The sequence below is a fragment of the Acartia tonsa genome, chromosome 14 (assembly GCF_053477335.1).
Source record: "Acartia tonsa isolate MP-2025a chromosome 14, ASM5347733v1, whole genome shotgun sequence".
NCBI classification, from domain to species: Eukaryota; Metazoa; Arthropoda; class Copepoda; order Calanoida; family Acartiidae; genus Acartia; species Acartia tonsa.
In genome coordinates this window covers 2,285,766-2,308,221 of record NC_137273.1, presented here as the reverse complement: position 1 = coordinate 2,308,221, position 22,456 = coordinate 2,285,766, and the positions used below count along the sequence as shown (strand labels likewise).

The following is a 22,456-nucleotide window of genomic DNA, read 5'->3' as shown; positions in this document are numbered from 1 at the left end:
CGTACAAAAAGTTAAAAATCAGCATGTTTTGAAAGGACGCACTGACTTTCTTGTAACGATTATAGAGTTGCTACGCTTCCTGTTATAGAAGTTTGAAATCGATAGGGCAATTCTTACAATTACGAAAAGAGCTAACCTTTACGGACGGACGTACGGACGGAACGGCCCTAGTTATAGAAAAGCTTCGCTTTCAAAACAGTTATCTTCGATATTTTAAAATTTCAAGTATCTGAGTTTATAGGCCTACTTTAACTTAAATGTATAAAATGGATGATGATGTGGATAGTCGCACCAAGATGCTTAGGAATGGAGCCACTGGCGATGGACAGGTACATGCCAGGGTACCCAAAGTTTTATAACTGGTATCCAAAGTTTTGTAACCACATTATCTTATTCGTTGATGCAAAATCTTTGGGACTTTTTCATTTGATTGGTTGTTCAAACTTTTCAAGGATTAAATCTAATCTGCAGGTACATGCCACTGCACTGTGGGAGGGGACAATGGGCTCTTTGTGACACTGTTACCCAAAGTTTTATAACCATGTTATCTTATTCGTTGATTCAAAAACTTTTCAACCCGTGAAACTAATCTTCAAAACTTGCCAGGGAGGGAGGGGACAATGGGCTGTTTATTACACTGGTACCCGATTTTAATCATCAAGGTCATCTTATTCGTTGATTCAGAATCTTTGGGACTTGTTTTCAATTTTAATTAGCTGGTTTAAAGTTTTCAACCAGTGATTTTTTCTAGAGAAGGGGAGATTTATGTAAACAGTTATTTAGATTGTTAGGTATTCATTGGTTAACCCTGATCAACATAGATTAAAAAAGGAATTTAAAAAAATTAATTTAGAGGGAATATTTTTTACAGCATCGTATTATAGACAGCTTTCCACAAAAATTAAAATAAAAAAATACATGATTAAAACCAATTTTATTAGCCACGAGGGGACGAAGGTCTTGGTTAACAGATCTTATTTTATAGATTCTGATACTAGTGGAAAATTGTCTGTAATACGCATTATTTTGAATATGGCTGGTCGAGAACCAGTTATAATCCAGCGGATATCAATCGGTTTCGAATCATACTAGAATGCAATTTATTTATTTATTTTTTTGTATTATAGGTTGTCACTGAGTCTCAGCAGACAGAAAATGATTATCTAGATGTGGTAAGTTTAAAATTATAATTCAAATTTTTATGTTATTTCAAAAAAGGTGTATAGTTTTCACTTATTCCACCAATACAATTTTTTTTGGTGCTTTCTCGTCATTTGTATTTCCCTTGGGACATCTAAAAGGATATCTTAGTTATATGTTTATTGTTTAACTCTTCTTTTGGAAATAGTTGGCCATATGTGTATGTAGCTACTACATAATTAACTTTGTCTGTCAGTCTTGTCAGTCCGTGACGCTATGAGAGAAATGTGATTTTCTCGGCTGCTATTAAAGCTGAATTTTTATTGAAGATTCCTATGTATACTTAAGGGGCGCCGTGGCTCAGTGGTAACACACTGAACTACGGTGGTGAGCGTTCGAGTTCAATTCTCCGTGTGTTGACTCGAATTTCTCATTCGCAATAATAATCACGCAACTTCCCCTGGTTGTGTTAGAAGGGGATTATTGGTTAAGTTTGGATACTCAATAGTCACGTACATAATATCAGTACTACCCTTATCCCAAGCTCCTCTGAGGAGAGCGTCATTCATTACGGTGACTTAAATTGGGACACCTGCCATACTCGGCGAGGGTGAGGTAACAATGAGTAGCTCTCATGAGACAGCGGGTCAAGTCAAAATGTGCTTGAACGTGGAGCTTGATAGCCCTAGTGGCTAGACAAAAGTGTCTCAGCCTACTCCATGACTACTTAGGCCCAAACCCTAAGAAACTATGGCTAATCAATCAATCAATCAATGTATACTTTGTTTTGTCTGTTTGACTATATATATGCTCCAAAATTCACTTTGTCTGTTTATCCATTCCATGATTTTTTGTGCTTCGCTACTTATGGATGTTGTCATTCTTATTTATTTATAAATTATAAACTCATTATTTTTTTAATGTTTTGTAAATATATTAAAAATTTGTTCTTTATTTAGGATGTAGATAATCTACAAAAGATGTCTGACTTTAAATCATATTCAAAGGTATTTAATATTATTCTTTAAAAAATCTTTGTATACATTTTTATGTATATGACTCTTAGATAAACATGTTATTAATTTTATATTATTTTAATTTACTAGATTTTCTAGCCTTTTATTCTTATAAAGTATCTTTTTCTATGAAAACATTTATTTGATAAAGATAAAACTCAGGAATAACATTGATTGATGAGTCAAAATATAGAATAATAAAAATTACATTGTCAACACATTTTTAAACTTTTTTCTTTTCAGGGATTGATGGATATAGCTTTGCTATCTGCTAATGCTAATCAGTTAAGAACTGTTCTTGAGTATCCATATGAACACAAGTGAGCTTATTTTTCAACTCTGTTATCTTAAGGGGTTTATATTCTGCATTGGATCCCCTGCTAAAGGGGGGGGGGGGGTTGAGGGTTGAACCAAAAAATATTTGAAAGGAGGGGATAAAAATAAAAAAAATAGTTTTTCTTTTTTCCCTTCCTTAATGAGAAAAAGTAGAAAAGTATGTGAGAGAAGAGAAAAAGTCACAAAATATTCATAAAAATATTTTTTAATTTATCCTCTTTCTTGGGGGAAAATCTAGGGGGGGGGGGGGTGACGAAAAATGCAATAACAATAGTTCTTGTATTTTAAATATACAATACAACAAGAAGAGTTCAACATGAAGGTCTCAATATAATATAAAAGATAAATATAAACAGCTTTTTGTACAGTACATGAATAGATAGGTATATTATTTATAACATAGATTATTGAAATATTTGTAAATTGTCTGGCTGCAGCTTATTATAGCATAACAAGAGATTAATCACTCAAATATACAATAGGTACAACAATAAGAGTTCAAAACTAAATGAAGGTCTCAATACCTATAACATAAAGTTAAATAAAAACAGCTTTCTGTACATGAATACATTTAGTTATAACATTTTCATAATTTTCTTATAAAAACTCTTTAATGAATGTTTTTTCCTTTTTGGCAAATAAAAGTGTTTGCATAGCCAAAAATTGTATTTATTAAATGAAAGAACTGTGCAAATACTCATTAAATGGTAAAGTAAATATTTGGTTCTTGACTAATAGCAAAGGTGGCAGGCAAAAATTGTTAAAATATTCATGTAAAGATTCATTGAATGACATTTTAGGCTTCTTTGTGTCCTAGAGTAGACTTGAAATTTTTTTTTAGCCAAGCACAAACAAAATTATTTCTAATCCAATTTAACAATCTATTTTAAAAGATTCATAACAAAATATGAATAGAAAAAGTTAAATAAATATTGTTTTGAGGTACAATATAGGTACACATAAGAATGCAAATGGTTAATAAAAAAGTGGATAAATGATATTACAGAAAAATGACTAATCAAAGGATTCCTTGGCTGTAAATGAAGAAGCAAGTTCTATCTGTTTTATGATAAATTCTTTAAGCTTTCTTCATTGACAAGAAACTGTCTGGAACATGACAATGCAATATGAGACTGTGATCCCAAGTATTGTTGAGATGGTGCCTTTGTTGACTTCAAAATAATCCATTGCAGTGACAGGTGGTGCTGCTTCTATCTCTTGGATCAGGATAGTTGTCTCCTTTACCTCCTCAGGGTCTTTTGTTGTGTACAGTTTAGTCCTAAATGAGATTAGTTCAAGTAAGGGATTTTTGTAATATTTTCTATTTAAGTTGTTTTTTGAAAAAGACACATCAATATTCAGCAAAATTTACTTAATCTTTAGTAAAAGATAAACTTTAAACCCTAATAAAAATCAATGTGGGCTATTATTCTCATTTTATTACTTTGTCTGCCATATTCAAATAAATTCATATGAATTTAAAATCCAACTCGCAATTTGAATTGCGGATTTGAATTATGGGTTAAAAAATTAGGCCAATTGGGGATTTTGGATTCGTATTAGGATTGCCATCCCAATTAATAATACATAATAAATATCACATAAATTACCTTAAGTCTGAAGCCATTCCTTTGAATTGACTCTGACACTTGTGTAATGCCAAACAGTAGTACATAATTATGTGCGCATCCATTATCATCATGCAGAAATAACTAACAGCCAAGAAAATATATGGGGATCCTTTGCATTGGAGGACATTTATTGTCCCAAATATAGCCAATGTAGTTCTCAAAGTACTTGTTGCAAGTGTAGCAAAGAGGTGAGGTCCAGCAAATGAACATAATCTGTCGTATATCATCATAATATTCTTGATGTCATCATTTGGTTTCCCTGGTGTAGATTGATGTATAATATAATTTGTAGTCACTCCAATCACCATAGCGCATAATCCAAAACCTATGCTGTACAGAAACCATGTTGAAACACTCAAAGTTGTAAAAAACACTGAATAGCCAAGTATAATTGATTGGATTGCAAGCATTACATTCCATATGGCCATAAATGCAATTGTTGATACAATTATCCATCTGGAGAAAGGAGAACTTAATTCCTTGGTCGGGATATGATTCAGAACATTTTTGATGATTGAAAACAGTGATATATTGGCAATCCCAGAATTCAAGAAGGTTGATCCTACAATTCCAAATGTTACAATAGTCTCATCTTAAAAATAAAGAATTCCATATTAGTTTTTCATAAGTTAAACATTACGAGTCTCTATTATTTGACATTAGCCTGAATCTTATGATATCAGGATGCACCACAATAACTTAGTTTGATTCATATCAGAACAAAATCTTGTTTAATTGCTGTGCACAATGTGTATGGCCACATGGTGAACGCTCCTTAGATAACCAACTCTTTAGTTGCACAACCATTGTCTGGATGTCCTAATTGTGTATATTAATTGGTTGTGCCTGTTTTGGACCTAGATATTCCCCCCTCTATTTATGCTGCTGCACACCTGACATATCAGCAGTCGGAACCACTTTTGACATCATTAGTTATGACACCGTGATGGGTCAAAATTTGAACCTATCACCTACACGACAACAAGCAGACATGCTATTTGTTATGCCACAATTTCTGGTACTTACTTAGAGGGTGTTTGTACATTTTTAATACAAAAAGTATGATGTAGATTAACATTGGAATGGTTTGTATGAGTGTCCAATACAGGAATCCACTTGATGATACAAGACCATATTTGTAGAGAAACTTAAAGAACCTTGCAGTCTTACTCATGTCCTTCATCATGCACAGATATTTAATAACTAAAAGTATTTGCCAATATTTGTTTTCACATGTATTTGTCTTGTCCCAATTATTTTAATATATTTGCTTAGTGTTTTCGTTGGTTAAAACAGGATTCCTGAATGTATTTGTTATAAATTATTTTTCCAAAATATATTTTTCAGTACTTTTCAAACATATAAACTTATTTAAAATGTCTATCTTTCTATGTCAATGAAAACTGACGAAAATTATAAAAATATGCAAGTTTAGGTGGCTACACATTATATCCAAGGATACAAAAAATCAATGTCAAAAGATTTGTTTAATCTTTTGTCTAACTTTTGGGGTTTTGATTTTGTTCAATTATCTATTTTTAAGGACTTTTTTGTGCCTACATTATTATTATATTATAGGCTATAGGAAAACTTGAGTTAGGGGGAAGGGGGTAAGTCAACGACTGTCAATTTTCAAAATTTAGTTTAAAAGAGAGATATAAAAAAAAAATTTTTTAGTTGGGTCATTTTTTCTAGTTAGTTATGCAGGGTGGTGGTACCTTCTCGAAAAATAGTTATAAACCTTCACGTGACCTATGAGAAGGTAAATTTTAACGGATATACTTATTAGTACAGTGGTTAGCTATATCCTTTAGTATAGACAGACTGATAGACATCCTGTTACTTTTATTTAAGGATTATAAGATAAAATTAGAGCTACACCTGTGATTTAATCAACTCTTTTTTTCTTTGTTGACACAGCCAATTCTGTTGACATTTTGTAACTTTTTTAGAAGCCAAGCTACTCTATATATTTACTTTATCTATTCATCAGTCAGTCCTAACCCAATGGGCAAAAAGTGATTTTCTTGGCTGCTATTGTAGATAGACTGCTGAATTTTTCAGTGAAGATTCCTGTGACATATGCGCATCTTTGTGTTTTGTCTGTCTGTCTATCGATCATGCTACACAGGACGTATTCCCTTTATAAATACTTCATGATATTCTTTGAGATTTGTGTATTCATTCTTCTTTTTTGATAACAGTTGTTCTATTACTTATTGATTTTGTCCTTGTGATGTTGCCTAACTTTTCAATGTTTATAAAATAAAACTGTGCAATTTATATCATTTATTGCTTTATATAACTTTTGGTTATATATTGAGCAAACTTTTGTAAGTGTTAATGACCTTTAAATTAAACCAAGTTGTACTTTGATTTGCAAAAATTTATTATTACTTGGATGTTACACCTGATTATCATAAGAAAAAAACATTCTGTAGATTAAAATTATTAGTTGAAAGGACATAGGTACTAGTTTTGAAATAAAAATTAAAAAGTGCCCAAGATTTTGATTCAGCAAATAACTTATCTTATTTAGATGGCCTCAGACAATGGACGATGAATTGTTATTTGCCCCCTATAATGAAAAATAAGATTAAATCTTCAGTAGACTAAAGTTATTAGGACATACTAGTTTTAAAATAATCAATCAAAATTGAGAATTAGTCCCTAAGATATTGAATCACCGATTATTTTATTTAGATTGCCTTTGGTTACTATGATCAGCCTGTCCCTGGTCCTCCAAGTTCTGGCAACATGTCTTTTTACCCAAGGGTATCAAAGGATGAGACAATGCACGATAAATTTATATTCACCCCTAATAATGATAAATAAGATTAAAATTATTAGTTGAAGGGACATCATTGTTTTGAAAAAAAGTCCCCAAAAAAGTTACCGATTAAGATAGCTTATTTTATCTAGATTGCCTTTGGTTGGTATGATCAGCCTGTCCCTGGTTCTCCAAGTTCTGGCAACATGTCTTCTCATTCTGGAAAGAATGACTTGCAGGTAAGATTAAAATCTGTTAGATTAATAAATGTACGTTGATAGCTAATGCTTTTTTTATTGTTAAGTTATGTGTACTAAGATTTCAAAATGTACATTGAAAACTTAGGTATGCTTTTTTGTCGTAAAGTTATGTGAGCTAAGACTTTATTGGGGAACAATGTGAAACGGCAGCCGAACCGCTGCTTCCTCCGAAAAATATATTTTGTTTATTCCAAATTAGACAATTTTGAATCATTTGAGACAAACTTATTGTATTTACAAATAATAAATGGAAATATAAGGTGAACTTTATTGAGAAAAAAAGTTTAAGTTTGCTTTAAACAATTCAAAATTGTCTGATGTGGCGCGAAATAGCACAATTTACCTAGTATTTTTTTGGCGGCAGCGGTGGTTTTGCCGTCGTTTCTTCACAGTGCCAAATTGTACCAATTTAATAAACTATCCAATCCAAATTCAATAGATGGAAACGTATATATGAAACTTAAGGGACTAATCTAATAAACATAATATTTCCATGTATTCAGCAAGAAGGATTACAAGAAGTGTCATCGGTACAACGCGGCCATCGCCATCTCCGTGGTCCTCATCATTTTCATCAACATCTTCATAACGGCCTTCGGCGTGCCAGATTTGGAGCCTGTGCCAGGAATGGATTTATTATTACTTGGATTTTACACCCAGGGATCTAAAGGGATAAGACAATGGCCGATAAACTGATGTCCATCCCTAATGATGGTTCACTAACTTACCACTTCTGTAGATTAAAATTAGTAGTTGAAACGTTTGAACACTTAACTGAATGACTCAACCAATCAAAATTCACTAAAGTCCCCAAAGTTTTTAAGCCAAAGAATAAGAAAAAAATATTATAGGACTTCGGGGACTAGTGTAATAAACAGCCCATCGTACACTCTCTTTCTGTCTTACACCTGATTTTCATGTTCTTTAATAGAGTAAAACTCTGTAGTGGGCTAAATTAACGACCCCCCCCCCCCCCCATCCCCTTCTTTCTAATAGATGAACAAACGGACCAATAAGGAAGTAACCTAAATTGACAATTTTCCCCTGTCATAATATCCCCGTGTATAATACATCCATTGTGGCAGGACCCCATGGTGGATCCAATGGAGGGGGCGCAGTCATGGCCGCTAATGATGATGTCAAGTTCTCGTCTGGTAATTGAAAAAACTGACAGGAGAATTGCAACTGAAGAAACCTGATCTTGCCTTAAACTTTTCCACCAATTGAAAATGATATTTTCTATCACAATCAAAGCATATTTTTTATAATTGATACTTTGTATATATATTTTTTTAATTTATGTGGTTGTGTCGTATGATAGGTATTTGTATATACTTGGGGCTTTCACTCAAAACATATTAATTGACTAAGACCCTTCATCCCCCAATTGTTTTTAGGTATTATCCCCTGCTGAGGGCTTTTCCCTACGGTCCTCTATTAACCTAAAAAACCTAAACTAAATTATCATCTAAATTACGTGTTTTCAAAAAATTTATTCGTTCATTGAGGAAAACTGCCCCATATTTTTATGATTCATGAATATCTAGGTACTTTAAACTAATTCAATTTTTACACTTTGACCCCGCTTTATTTGGTTAACAAATTCCATATTAAGTATTCATTATTAATTTTTTTGAAAATGAATTTAGCAAAAATGAATGAATATAATATTTGCCTTTTTGCAAATGAAACGTTTTGGTATTTTTAATAGAATATTATTATAAAAAAAATAGGATAATTTTGTGTAATTGTTAATGTAGTTAATAATCGAACTAATGTGCCTTTTTATCTTGATGTATAAAAAAATCTTTGAATGTAATACTTTAAAAATCCACCGAAATTCTTAGTTTTATCAGGGATGGAATGAACATTGGACTGAAAATTATATTGATACTCAATCTTTTATAACTTTATTTTATATGTTGTTTGAAAAACTTTGGGTACTTTTATTGAATTAATATTGGTTAGCTCTAATCCAATGGTATCCAAACTTTTCAACTAATAATTTCTATCTTTCGTTATTTGGATATCATATATGTATATCAATTTATCGTACATTGTCTTATCCCTTAAGATATGTAAGTTTTATCATAGATCTAAAGGGATAAGACAATGGCCGATAAATTGATGTACATCCCAATAGTGATAAATAAAATTGCCCTTCTTTAGATTACAATTTGAATTAGTGGTTGAAACGCTTAGACACTCACTTAAAGAACCAACCAATCAAAACTCAATAAAAGTTAGCAACATTGTTGAGTCAACAAATAAGAAAACATTACTATAAAACTTTGAGGACTAGTGTAATAAACAGTCCAATGTCCCCTACCTCCCTGGAATTTCTGTACATATTGATACCCACCATACTGCCTAATAATGGAACTTCTAGTAGAAAAAGTTCAAAATAATAATACTCAAAATCAAAATTATACCTATAGTTTTAAAAACTTTTTTGCATTGTTTTGAACCTACATGTTTGTATAAGTATGTTTAGTATTGAAGCTACTTTATAATTCACTTTGTCTGTCCGCCCGTCAGTTAGTCCGTTGAGTGTCAGTGTCAGTAAGGTATTTTATATAAAATACCGTGTCAGTATAGTATTTTATATAAAATACCGTGTCAGTATAGTATTTTATATAAAACATTAATATATAATTTATTTTAAAAATAACTATAAAAATGTTTTCACGATAGTTTTGCAATAAAATATTAAAGTTACAGTAATTAAAAAAAAATATTTATTTATTAAATAAATCACCCCGATTTAAACCCCCAATGCCACTCGGTGAGTGGCATTGGCGCGCCGGGCCCGCGCCACTGTCCGATTCAAATCACCCATGCAAATTCGATTTAAAGATTGATATTAATAATTTGATGGTGCGCCAAATGAATCGCCCCGGTTTAAATCACCTATAAACGATTTAAAGATCGAGCTCTGCTTAAACTTTTTTGTGCTTTGCTACTTATGAATGTTATCATCCTTGTTTTTTTTTTTAATATTTAGCCATTTACTATCTATCTAACATAAATAATTGTATTATAGACAGCTTTCCGCATATATAAATAAAAAATAATAAGATTTAATTTTATGATTTTAATTCTAATATTCGTGGAAAATTGCCTGTAATACGAATCTATACACGATAATTCAGTAAATCTTAGAACCGGTTCTAATCCAGTGGATATTACTCGGTTTCGAAGCTATACTGGAAATAACCTTATCAAGTATGAAATTGAGTAAAAACTTCCTTTCTGTTTAGAGCAAAAATTGCATTAGTGATTTATTATAACTTTTATTAGTAACTTTATCAATCATTAATTGACAAGGATATAGCAATTTTTAAAAAAATATTTTCCATTTTATTATGGCTTCCAAACCGATTAATATCCGCTAGATTAGAATCGGTTCTTAGCCATCATGAATAAAATTGTACTACAGACAAAAATTTTCCACGAATATTAAAATAAAACCGAGAATTATTACCAGTTTAAATCTTATAATTTTCAATTAAATATCTGCTGAAATCTGTCTATAATACGATACGCTAAATAACAAATATCCTTTCACTTTAAGATGAGTTTTTTTTACAATAAAATAATTTTAATGTTAATTTCAAGCCAAAAATTGTATTATCCCATTTTTGTAGTAAGCTTAACATGAGAAGGGCATTTTATAAGCATATACCAAATGATTATTACCATGTGATTTAATGATATTTTTATTCGATAGGTATATTAATAATGTAATAGTGATTAGTGTAATAACAAACAGGGCTCGGCATCCGCTCGCTAGTCGCCCGTAAGCTTCAGGGAAAACAACATTTTACAATTTTAAATATATAAACCTGACCCAAACATGGTAATCTCTCTTTTAAAAAAATTTGTCAAAGCATCCAAACGGGTTTAAGTTTGATGCTAAGTCGCGGCTGCCGAGCCCTGATAACAAGGATAACAATTCTAATAGTAGCGCACAGTAATATGATCAAATAGCTTTTAAAACTCAACCCCAAAGACTAATTCATCAGAAAAATGGATATAGAATACGTGAATAGTGTTCAAGATTCTCGCATACACTTATAATAGGCCACTTTCAGCTGGCTAATATATTATATTGATACCCCCCATCCACACCCTTTACCCCCCCCCCCACTATTACTAGATGAACGAACTAATCTATAAATAGGGACCATAGTAGCAACCTAAATTGACGACAAATTTTTCCCTGTCATAATATCCACGCATATTTTTCATTTGAAGCAAACAAAAATATATTATAGAGTAGCTGTGCTACAAAAACAAATACACGGTGATTAGATTATTTAAAAGACTTTGTACATGTAACTACCTATAATTAACATATTTTAGATTTATATATTTAGAAGATTTTTTTACTTTTTTACCAAAGATTTTTCATATAACTTACAATTTAAACAAAATATCTCATAATTTTTAGGGAGAAAAAATACTCAAAACTGTAGGTAACAAATATTACTGTAAATATTATATTTAGATTATTTTTGTAAATTATATAGGTAATAACATTTATAATATATCATATTTTTTTATGTTTTGTAAAGTCTTAAAATCATATTTGGATCTAGTGCAGTTTATAGTAAAATATTCTGGTAACGATAATCTCCAAAAATCTATGAACTCTTAAGGCTGCTAGCTGCCAAACGGCTGAACGTACATATGACTATTCAAGAATATTTGAAGGCCTTAACTTGTCGGTTACAATTTTGTGCAAGCATAATCTATACGTTCATCAACTTTAAAAGTACATAGATATTTGAAGATAATCGTTACCAGGAACATTTTACCGTGAACAGCTCTAGATCCTAATATTTATGTAATAGTTTTAGAAATGACCTAAAAATGTCGGGTGGAAATCAGAGAGCTTTCTCTACAAGGATTATCAGGTAAATTCTATAAATATTTTAAAATTAATATTTTTATAATTGCTGCTACGCCAATAGAGGCCTCTAGAGGGACCCTTTATAAATGGGAGGGGGAAAGGTTGACCCACCAATTTAAATTTTAGTTATAAATTGAAAAAGTAAAAAAAAGGGAGATGGTAATTTTCTCCTCTTTGGAGGTTGGAGTTACCCTCATTACCTAAAAATACATAGATAAACTTTTCGGGACATACAAGAATCTTTTAATTTAGTTAGCGAAATTAAATGGTATAAATATATATATAGACAGACAACCATCCTGTTACTAGTTATTAAATTATGATGATCAAGCAGTATATTTTTTTGTAGTCCGTAATGGCATGATTATGAACTCACTGTTATATTTCAGGGAGCCGGCTGAGAATATCCGTCGTCATGTGGCCATATCCGGCGGCAGCACCGCCAGCAATATCATGGCTGGCATCGGCAGGACCTCCGTTCAACCTAAATCCAGGTAAAATATCTTCCAGTATGACTTCGAAACCGATTAATATCTGCTGGAATAGAACTGGTTCTGAAAAATTATGTATCGTATCGTATTAAATTCAGTTTTCTACGAATATAAAAATGTACAATCATAGTATTAAAACCAGTCAACTTTTAAATATTAATCTTATCATTTATTCATTGACCAACCATTAAGGATTAATATTATCATATACCTAATCAATTTTCTGCCAATAAGTCAAATTATCCAAAAGTCCAAAAACCTTTTTAAAGTCAAAATACCAGTTAAAAAAATCTATCACTTGTACATAACACTGTGGGAGAAAATCATTAGAAAATAAGAATAGAAATTAATTAGGGTTAAACAAGCAAAATGGTTTTTTGTTTGGCAAAAGAAATATTTTTCAACATATTGGGCTAGCTTTATCTACTTTTGTTACTATTTCAGCTGGTCAATTTCAGCTGCAACACTCACACTTTAGTGTCTGGCAATAATCATTATATGGGGTAGCTCTATCTATCTATCTATAAATGGGGCCAGCTCTATCTATCTATTAAAGGGGGCAGCTCTATCTACAGGCTGGCCACAAACATACTATTTCCACTATTTTTGCATACTATGCAAACTATTCCAAAAAAATATGTTATTTCCACTATTGTCCAAAATTGCATACTATTTCCACTATTTCTTTGGATTTCAGATAAATCTTCAATTTTTAGGTAACTAAAACAAACTGATTTTTTTGATCATGAAAAGAAAGCCAAGTAGCAGGTTTCATCGCATTTTCACAGTATCTTTTCTCCTATTTTCTAGTCCCTGCGGGGGGCTCTAACCCTGCGGGGCAATCATTAACACTTACCTAACCTAAAATAACCTATCAAATGCTACTGTGAAAATACGGCAAAATCGCTACTGTGTTTTCAATTTTTTTTTAGAAATGTTTCCAGAAGAAAGTAGTCTTTCAGTTCAGATTGTTGTACCTTTATTGAAAGTTATTGGTATTTCTACATTCAATGTAAAGATTTTTTTTTGAAAGATACCAAAACTTGGGGTAATTAGTGACACAACCAAAAAGATTTCACCCAATTATCTCTAAAACTAAGGGAGTAGCACCCAAAATAAAATTGCTGGTATGTCGTGTCACGTGTGACGAGTCACCACATTTCTCCCCCCCCCCCCTCTTTTGCAATTAGATGATAGGGTTGATTTATCAATTACATAACACTTGTTGCTTCGCCCCTCGCCTCAGGAAAATAGCTTAAAACCAACCAAGTTTTTTTTATGAGCTTAGCTGAAAAGTATAACCGATTAGGACCAACATACTTTTGGCTTTAGAAAAACAAACTTACCTACTACTTATATTATAGGATAAAAATTAAACTAAAAATAATCGTTCATAAAATTGTGGCTAATCTTCCTTTGAATCATAATTAAATCATACTGACAATAATTATAAAGTATCTAACGGTTTCGGACATCATATAATGCAGTTTGAAAACAATAGGACAACTTTAACATATCTAAATTATCGTCAAGAGCTATCCGTTACGTACGGACGGACATACATGAGAACCTATTTATAGAAAAGCAGCACTTAAAAAAACTCCCAGCTGTAGTAAAGGTAAACAATATACTGACACTGAACATAACCTGTCGCGACAATATATTGACGTAAAAAGTATAAATTGAACATACACAACTTGAAATAGCGCAGCTACTGTCTATATGAAAAATGTTAAAAATGCTACGTACTTTCTAATCATAGATAGGCTGGTTTTAAGAATTTAGAATCAATTGTATACTATTGGAATGTGTCGATCTACTTTAAATAAATATGCCATATCTAGTATATCAGTTTTATTTCAGTATTTAGTGTTATCGCTGCGCTACATACTTTTGGACCGGATTGTCCTATATATGAACAACAAGGATGACAACATCCATAAGTAGCGAAGCACAAACAAATAAATAAGAATTTAGATATTAGTTGTTTAAAGCATGTATATTAGGAAAAAATCACGAAACCTTTTCAACATTTGTTTTTAATTTCTTAATATTTATATTTCAGTACTATGACTAACAGACTGACGGTCAAAGTAAATTACACACTGGATGCTTAAACCAACGGGAAATTTAATTTTGATATATTTAACTACAAAAATTTTTAAAAACGGACCATAAACACCAAAGATAGGAGGAAAAATGTGAAAAATATAAAAATAGCCAAAAACCTGCAAAAAGGCAGTCGGACCGCTATTGATGTTTTCTTGAAACGACAGGAAATTTAATTTTGATATATATAACTGAAAAACTTCGGAAATCGGGCCATAAACACCAAAGGTATGGAGAAAAATGTGAAAAATACAAAAATAGCCTAAAACCTGCTTAAAGGCAGCCTGACCGTCATAGTTGTTTTCTTGAAACGACAGGAAATTTAATTTTGATACTATAACTGAAAAATTTTTGGAAATCGGACCATAAACACCAAAGATATGGAGAAAAATGTGAAAAATACAAAAATAGCCTAAAACCTGCTAAAAAGCGGTCCTACCACCATTGATGTTTTATAGTTAATTGTGCTCCTTAATAATGGGAATGTTGTCTAAAAATTTCAGCCTTTTATCTTTTATAGGAGCCGAGAAAATCACGTTTCCCCCAAACTAATACATACGGACGGACGGACATTTCAAATTACTGATAGCTAACCAACATTTTAAGGCCCTATAGTGTTTTAAATGCTTGCTATTTCATACTATTTTGTTTAAAATGCATACTATTTCATACTATTTTTAAAAAATTTGCATACTATTTTTAAAAATTTTACATACTATTGCATACTATTTACTTTTTTTTGCATACTATTTTATGCTATTTTGAAAAAAAGTCTGTGGCCACCCTGTATCTATCTATCTATATATCTATTTCAGCCGGCCAATGTCAGCTGCCTCCAGCAGCCATACCATAGTGTCAGACAACGCTCAAGTTGGAGTGGAGCCTATCTATCTATCTATATATATATATTTCAGCCGGCCAATGTCAGCTGCCTCCAGCAGTCATACCATAGTGTCTGACAATGCCCGAGTTGGAGTGGAGCCTATAGACTATGAGGAGTATGTGTCCAACCATAGTGAGCGGAGGGATGATTGTAATGAGGTAAGAGAATTTAGGGAGGGGGGGGGGGGGACATTGGGGTTGGTCAGTACACTAGTTCCTAAAGTTTTATAAGAACGTTTTCTTATTTGTTGGCTTTACAACTTCAGGCCTTTGATTAATTTACTATTGGTTGGTTTGGTTCATTAAGTTGTATCCAAACGTTTCACCACTAATTGTGATCTGTGGACGTTGTAATTTTGGAGATGTACATCAAGTTATCGGCCATTGTCTTATCCCTTTGGATCCCTGTAAGATAATACTATAACCAATAACAGTTGTAATTCAATAACATGCTCAGTCAGGACTTCTAGACAAAGTTCGTGCAATAAAAGGTTTAATTGCATGAGAGGTTTAACTAAAAAAGCATTCTGTCTTTCAAAAAAAAATTTAATGTCAAAGGTTTTTTCCTGAGGGGCTAACCCTAATGTAAAATAATTATAATCTATAAACGAAATATTTAAAGAATAATGAAATATAGGTATTAGATTGGATATATTGACAGGGGGAAATTTGTCGTCAATATAGCTTGCTAATACGGACCTCATTTATGGACCTAAGTTCGTTCATCTAGTAGGAGGGGAGGAGATGGGGTAATCAACAAAGTTTTTCAATTAAATTAAATGAAAAATCCCATTATTCTTTATTTAGATTCTCGAGTTCCCAGAAGAGGATATTGAGGTCAACATTGTTCCCAGAAAGATCAGAACTTTGAAACATATCCTTCCTGAAGAACCTTAGTAAGTAGATATTGTTGCCATCCATCTTTATCTATCTATCTATTCATCTATCTATCCTACTATCTATCTATCTACTTATCTATTTCTGTACCCAGTAAGATCAGAACATTGAAACATATTCTTCCTGAAGAACCTTAGTAAGTAGATATTGTTGTTGTCATGTTGTTATCTATCCAACTATATATCTATCTATCTATCTATATATGTACCCAGTAAGATCAGAACATTGAAATATATCCTTCCTGAAAAACCATAGTAAGTAGTTCTTGTTGTCATGTTGATATCTATCTATATCTGTTCTCAGAAAGATCAGAACTCAGAATTAAATCCTTCCTGAAGAACCTTAGTAAGTAGTGAGTTCCATCTATCTATCCATCCTACTATCTATCTATCTATCCTACTATATCCATCTATATATGTACCCAGGAAGATGATAACTTTGAAACATATTCTTCCTGAAGAACCTTAGTAAGTAGATGTTGCCATCCAACTATATATCTATCTTCTATCTATCTATATATGTACCCAGGAAGATAAGAACTTTGAAACATATTCTTCCTGAGGAACCTGAGTAAGTAGATGTTCTTGTTGTCATGTCGCAATCCATCTATCTAATCTATTCATCCATCTATCTAGTTATCCATTTTTCCATCCTTCTATCCATCCATCTATCCATCCATCTATCTATCCATCTATCTATCTATCCATCCATCTATCCATCCATCTATACATCCATCTATACATTCATCCATCTATCTATCCAACGACACCATGGAAACTGTCCCAATTTTGTATAACTTTTGCGGAACATGTTCCAGTTACGTCATATTTTTCTTTCCCGAAAAAGAGAAGGGGGGAAGAAAATCTCTTCAAAAGAGATGGGGAAAACCCCCTTTTCTCCCATCTCTTTTTTCTTCCCCCCTTCCCTTTTTTTTCTTTCCCTCTTCCCTTTTTCGGGAAAGAAAAATATGACGTAACTGGAACATGTTCCGCAAAAGTTATACAAAATTGGGACAGTTTCCATGGTGTCTATCCAACTATCTATCTATCTAATTATCTATATATCAATTATAGTGAAGAGTTGGATCCTACAGTGCAGAATTGTGTCGACTGTTACACCTCAGATTTAGGTTGCTTTCATTTTCCAATATTTATCTATCTATCTATTTACCTATCTATACCTATCTAACTATCTATCTATCTATTACAATGAAGAATTGGATCCTAAGGTGCAGAACTGTGCGGACTGTTACACCTCAGATTTAGTTGTTTTCATTTGTCAAACATTCATATATCTATCTACCTATTTATTTATCTTACCATCTATCTATCTATCCATATATGTATATATCTATCTATTATAGTGAAGAGAAGGACCCTAAAGTGCAGAATTGTATGAACTGTTACATCTCAGATTAAGTTGTTTTCATTTCCAAATATTTATCTATCAATGTATCCATCTAAAGTGTGTTACTTTATTTTATGTTTCATTATTATTTGGCCACAACTTGGTCAAAAATGCACACAAATCAGACCTTTTTCGACCGAAGATGCTCAAATGGTTCCTTTACAAGCCCAATCAATCAGTTTTAAGATATCTTTATATTTTAAGGAAAATTGATGAAAATACTAAAAAACGGCAAATTTGGGTGTTACCTTTTATATGCACAGATACCATAAAATCAACAGAAAAAATACTTATTTTTACTTTTCTGTCATTTTTAAAGTTTGATTCTGTTAAATTGGCTATTCTTGAAGGGATTTATGCATTGATTATACTGAAACACAATATTGGACAGAAATTAATGTATTTCAAAGAAAGAAATTTTTGGAAAATAAGAAATTCGATCTCTATCACTTCAGAGGACAGCTGCCAACCTCCAGTTGACAGGATGTAGTTAAATACTTGTTAGCAATAATAATTAGCCCAAAAAGTAAAACAAAAAGTTTTTTAATATGGTAAAAAAATGATAATCTAAATCTTAATTTTGGGGATGATGATCTTAAAGACGCTCTTGCTGTTGGTGATGATGACCCAGATGGTATCCAAATACATGAGCATTTTGACAACTTATCTATTAAACTATGGTCCGATTTTTGTATTTGTAGCATTCTCCAATCAAGAGAAATCCCAAAACATACAATCATGGTTTTTAAATTCTCCAATTCATAAGGTAAATATAGTAGTTTTTAAAAGATGGTTATATTTCTTGTTACAACTTTTAATTAGAGGCTGCTACAAATACCAAGAATTGGACCATAGTTCAATAGATGAGTTGTCATAATGCTCATGTACTTTGATACGATCTGGGTCATCATCACCACCAGTAAGAGCGTCCTCTAGATCATCATCCCCAAAATTAAGATTTAGATTATCATTTTTTTACCATATTAAAAAACTTTTTGTTATACTTTTTGGGCTAATTATTATTGCTAACAAGTATTAAACTATATCCTGTCAACTGAAGGTTGGCAGCTGTCCTCTGAAGTGATAGAGGTCGAATTTCTTATTTTTAAAATTTTCTTTCTTTGAAATACATTAATTTCTGCCCAATATTATGTTTCAGTATATTTCAATGCATAAATCCCTTCAAGAATAGCTAATTTAACAGAATCAAACTTTAAAAATGACAGAAAAGTAAAAATAAGTATTTTTTCTGTTGATTTTATGGTATCTGTGCATATAAAAGGTAACACCCAAATTTGCTGTTTTTTAGTATTTTCATAAATTTTTCTTGAAATATAAAGATATCTTAAAACTGATTGATTGGGCTTGTATAGGAACCATTTGAGCATCTTCGGTCGAAAAAGGTCTGATTTGTGAGCATTTTTGAACAAGTTGTGGCCAAATAATAATACAAACATAAAATAAAGTAACACACTTTATATCTCTGATTATCAATCTATCTTTCTATGTATTATAGTGAAGAGTTGGATCCTAAAGTGCAGAACTGTGTTGACTGTTACACCTCAGATTTGGTTGTTTTCGTTTTCTAAAAATTTATCTATCTATCCATCCATCTATCTATTATAGTGAAGAGTTGGATCCTAAAGTCCAGAACTGTGTAGACTGTTACACCTCAGATTGGGTTGCTTTCATTTTCCAAATATTCATCTATCTATCTACCTATCTCTTTATCTTACCATCTATCTATCTATCTATCTGATTATCTATCTATCTATCTATTATAGTGAAGAGTTGGATCCTAAAGTGCAGAATTGTGTGGACTGTTACACCTCAGATTTAGTTGTTTTGATTTTCCAAACATTCATATATCTATCTACCTATCTATTTATCTTACCATCTATCTAATCATCTACCTATCTAATTATCTATCTATTATAGTGAAGAGTTGGATCCTAAAGTGCAGAATTGTGTGGACTGTTACACCTCAGATTGGGTTGTAGTGACCAGGAAGTATCAACAGTATAGCAGCAGTGTTACCATCAGGTATTGTAACTATTATATCTATTGTAACTACTAGGATTATGATATATTTTGCTTAAAGTACAAGAAGATTCAAATATTATCTCTAAACGTTTTATTTTTACAATGCTAAATTTTCACCAAGTGAAAGTCTTGTGTCAATATCTCTTATGAGAAAAAAGTTATTAATTAATTAAAATTTCAAATTGTGATTTTTTGATGGATTTCTTTGATGAAATGACAGGCTGGTCAATTTTTAGGCCATTTTTTGCGGTTTTTGGGCTGTCACGTCCAAACGGTTTGATATAATCTCACGGGACCTTTTGCCCAACCTAAGTCTGGTTATTTGTGAGGTCTAGGAAAAAAAATCAGACTTATGCAAAAGATTATAATTATAATCTTTACACAGAAAAATGGCACGAGGTGAGGGTTTGAGGGGGCAAAATGAGCCAACCAGCGATTTTTGACGGCGCACAGCGACGGTGTGCTTCATCCAATCCGGGATTTTTTTTTCTTAGACCTCACAAATAACCAGACTTTGGTCGGGCAAAAAGTCCCGTGAGATTATCTCAAACCGTTTGGGCGTGACGGCCCAAAAACCGCAAAAAATGGCCTAAAAATTGACCAGCCTGTCATTTCATCAAAGAAATCCATCAAAAAATCACAATTTGAAATTTTAATTAATTAATAAATTTTTTCTCATAAGAGATATTGACACAAGACTTTCACTTGGTGAAAATTCAGCATTGTGGGCCGCCTACACTTTATATTTGGTGACCCTGGGGTGACGGGTTCAGTTCCCCCCACACCCACGAAGTGGGCTTACTTTTGAAAATCACGTTTTTTCAGTTTTTCCCCTTGAAGGAGGGGAAGGAGTCGTTTTAGAGACTTCAAGCATCTCTTTGATGTTGAACAACTTTTTGAGGCGGACATTTCTTTATTTATGTTTCATTCGCCTCCGGCTGACCGTTTAGCCGTTATTCGCCGCCGAAGTCGTGATTTTTAGCGAGTTTTGCCGTTTCCGAGGTTTTAATGGACATTTAGGAGGGGAAAGAGTTATCCAATCAAGTTAATGATGAAGTACATTTTTGTAGGCAATTGCATTGGCTAAATTTCATGTGAAGTAAAATTTTTTGTACCTCCAACCGGTTTTGCTCTAGCTGAATCGATTTACAGATACCCCTTAAAAACCGGAAAAAAACCGGTTTTTCATAAAATTCACGGCCGGTTTTGGCCGGATCCGGATCAAATTTTGCATGGAGTCATCCTTTGATATTCCCAACAGTTGATACTTGACTCAGCAAGATCCCAGAAAAGTGTGGTATATCTACCCCCCCCCCCAAAAAAAAAAAAGTCAAATCTATTATGGATAAAGTCAAATCTATTATGGATGTAAGAGAAGCTTCACTGTAAAGGAAAACCATGTCGATTCAGCTGTTTGCGAGATCCTTCCGTACAAACAAACAGACACATAGACAGACAGACAAACATCCTGTTACTTTTATATAAGGATATTTTATGTTGCAGGGATAGGGCAGAGGAGAAGATAACTTTGCTAGAAACTCTACAGCACCAAGAATATGAGGTAAGGCATTGGTACCCAAAGACTAAAAAACTAAAAACGTTGGAGGGAGGGGACATTCGACTGTAAATTACAACTGGACCCAAAGGTTTATAAATTGGGTCTCCAAATGGTTGACTTAAAAACTTTGGGAACTTTTAAATCTTGATTAGTTGAATTAATAGAATACAATCTTAATATGGAAAAGATAGGGAGGGGACAATGGACTATAAATTACAACGGTACCCAAAGTTTTATAAGAATAATAACTATAGGGACTTTAATTAAAACTCGATTTTTGAGAAAACTTTTTACAGTCCTTTTGGGGATGCATTCTTATCCTAAAGAAGCTTTTCTATACCCTTTTTAACCTAACCTAACATAAATGTGTATCAGAGCTAAAATTGTAATAGATTATTGAATATTTTTTAAAAAATTTTAGATGGATATGTCCCCCGATCCTTCTCCAATGTATACAGAGGTAAGTCCACTTTATTATTTAAATTTAAATATTTGCAGCTATGATCTCTAGAGTCCTCTAGGGGCACTTGAAGGATTGAGGGGAAGGGAAGAGAAATCGCCCCCAAGATAATATAAAGCACCCCCCCCCCTTTCACTGAAGTGCCCCTAGATAACTTTGTTTAAATATTAATAGTATTTTTATAAATATGATATTATAAACATTGTAGTTTGACTACCCAATAAGTGATAATGTATAATGTTATTTATTTTCTCACCATGTATAATGTATATTATATGTTAAGTTAATTGTCGTGTGACATGCCTTCCGCCAAAATTATATAACTGAAAAACAGCATAAAATTATAAAGTATAAGTTTATGACAGTGTAGTAAACAGTGAAGGAAATAATAATGGCAATAATCTGCGTATTCACAATATCATTACAAGGATGATTACATCCATTAGTTAAGACTCTAGGGGGCTTTGTGTCGCTTCGGGTACTAGGTAACTAGACCTCTCTCCACGCACCTTGAAACATACTCCGCTTATGAATGCGGTGT

At 32.4% G+C, this 22,456-nt stretch overlaps 2 protein-coding genes across 2 annotated transcripts in view; both read left to right on the top strand.

Annotated features, from left to right (window-relative positions):
* Positions 1 to 230: 230 nt before the first annotated feature.
* On the top strand, positions 231 to 9,023 carry LOC145305953 (ninjurin-1-like). Its single transcript, XM_080147859.1, has 7 exons — positions 231 to 329; positions 1,128 to 1,172; positions 2,100 to 2,147; positions 2,400 to 2,476; positions 7,046 to 7,132; positions 7,657 to 7,780; positions 8,241 to 9,023. The coding sequence occupies exons 1-7, from the start codon at positions 258 to 260 to the stop codon at positions 8,313 to 8,315; spliced, it is 528 nt and encodes a 175-aa protein (XP_080003985.1). The 5' UTR covers positions 231 to 257; the 3' UTR covers positions 8,316 to 9,023.
* A 2,954-nt stretch (positions 9,024 to 11,977) lies between these two features.
* The window catches only part of Zir (dedicator of cytokinesis), a 78,853-nt gene continuing 68,374 nt past the window's right edge, over positions 11,978 to 22,456 (top strand). The window contains exons 1-7 of the mRNA XM_080148184.1: positions 11,978 to 12,072; positions 12,458 to 12,562; positions 15,583 to 15,709; positions 16,358 to 16,446; positions 19,793 to 19,897; positions 21,401 to 21,458; positions 21,877 to 21,915. Coding sequence (XP_080004310.1) covers positions 12,029 to 12,072; positions 12,458 to 12,562; positions 15,583 to 15,709; positions 16,358 to 16,446; positions 19,793 to 19,897; positions 21,401 to 21,458; positions 21,877 to 21,915 — 567 coding nt within the window. The 5' untranslated portion in view covers positions 11,978 to 12,028. The remainder of the gene's footprint in view (positions 12,073 to 12,457; positions 12,563 to 15,582; positions 15,710 to 16,357; positions 16,447 to 19,792; positions 19,898 to 21,400; positions 21,459 to 21,876; positions 21,916 to 22,456) is intronic.

What these genes read in the sequence shown, in the direction of transcription:
- LOC145305953 (XM_080147859.1), top strand. Translation starts at nt 258, where the DNA reads ATGTATAAAATGGATGATGATGTGGATAGTCGCACCAAGATGCTTAGG. An exon ending in GAGCCACTGGCGATGGACAG is followed by an intron (nt 330 to 1,127) that starts GTACATGCCAGG and finishes TTTGTATTATAG; the next exon opens with GTTGTCACTGAGTCTCAGCA. An exon ending in ATTTGGAGCCTGTGCCAGGA is followed by an intron (nt 7,781 to 8,240) that starts ATGGATTTATTA and finishes ATTGTGGCAGGA; the next exon opens with CCCCATGGTGGATCCAATGG.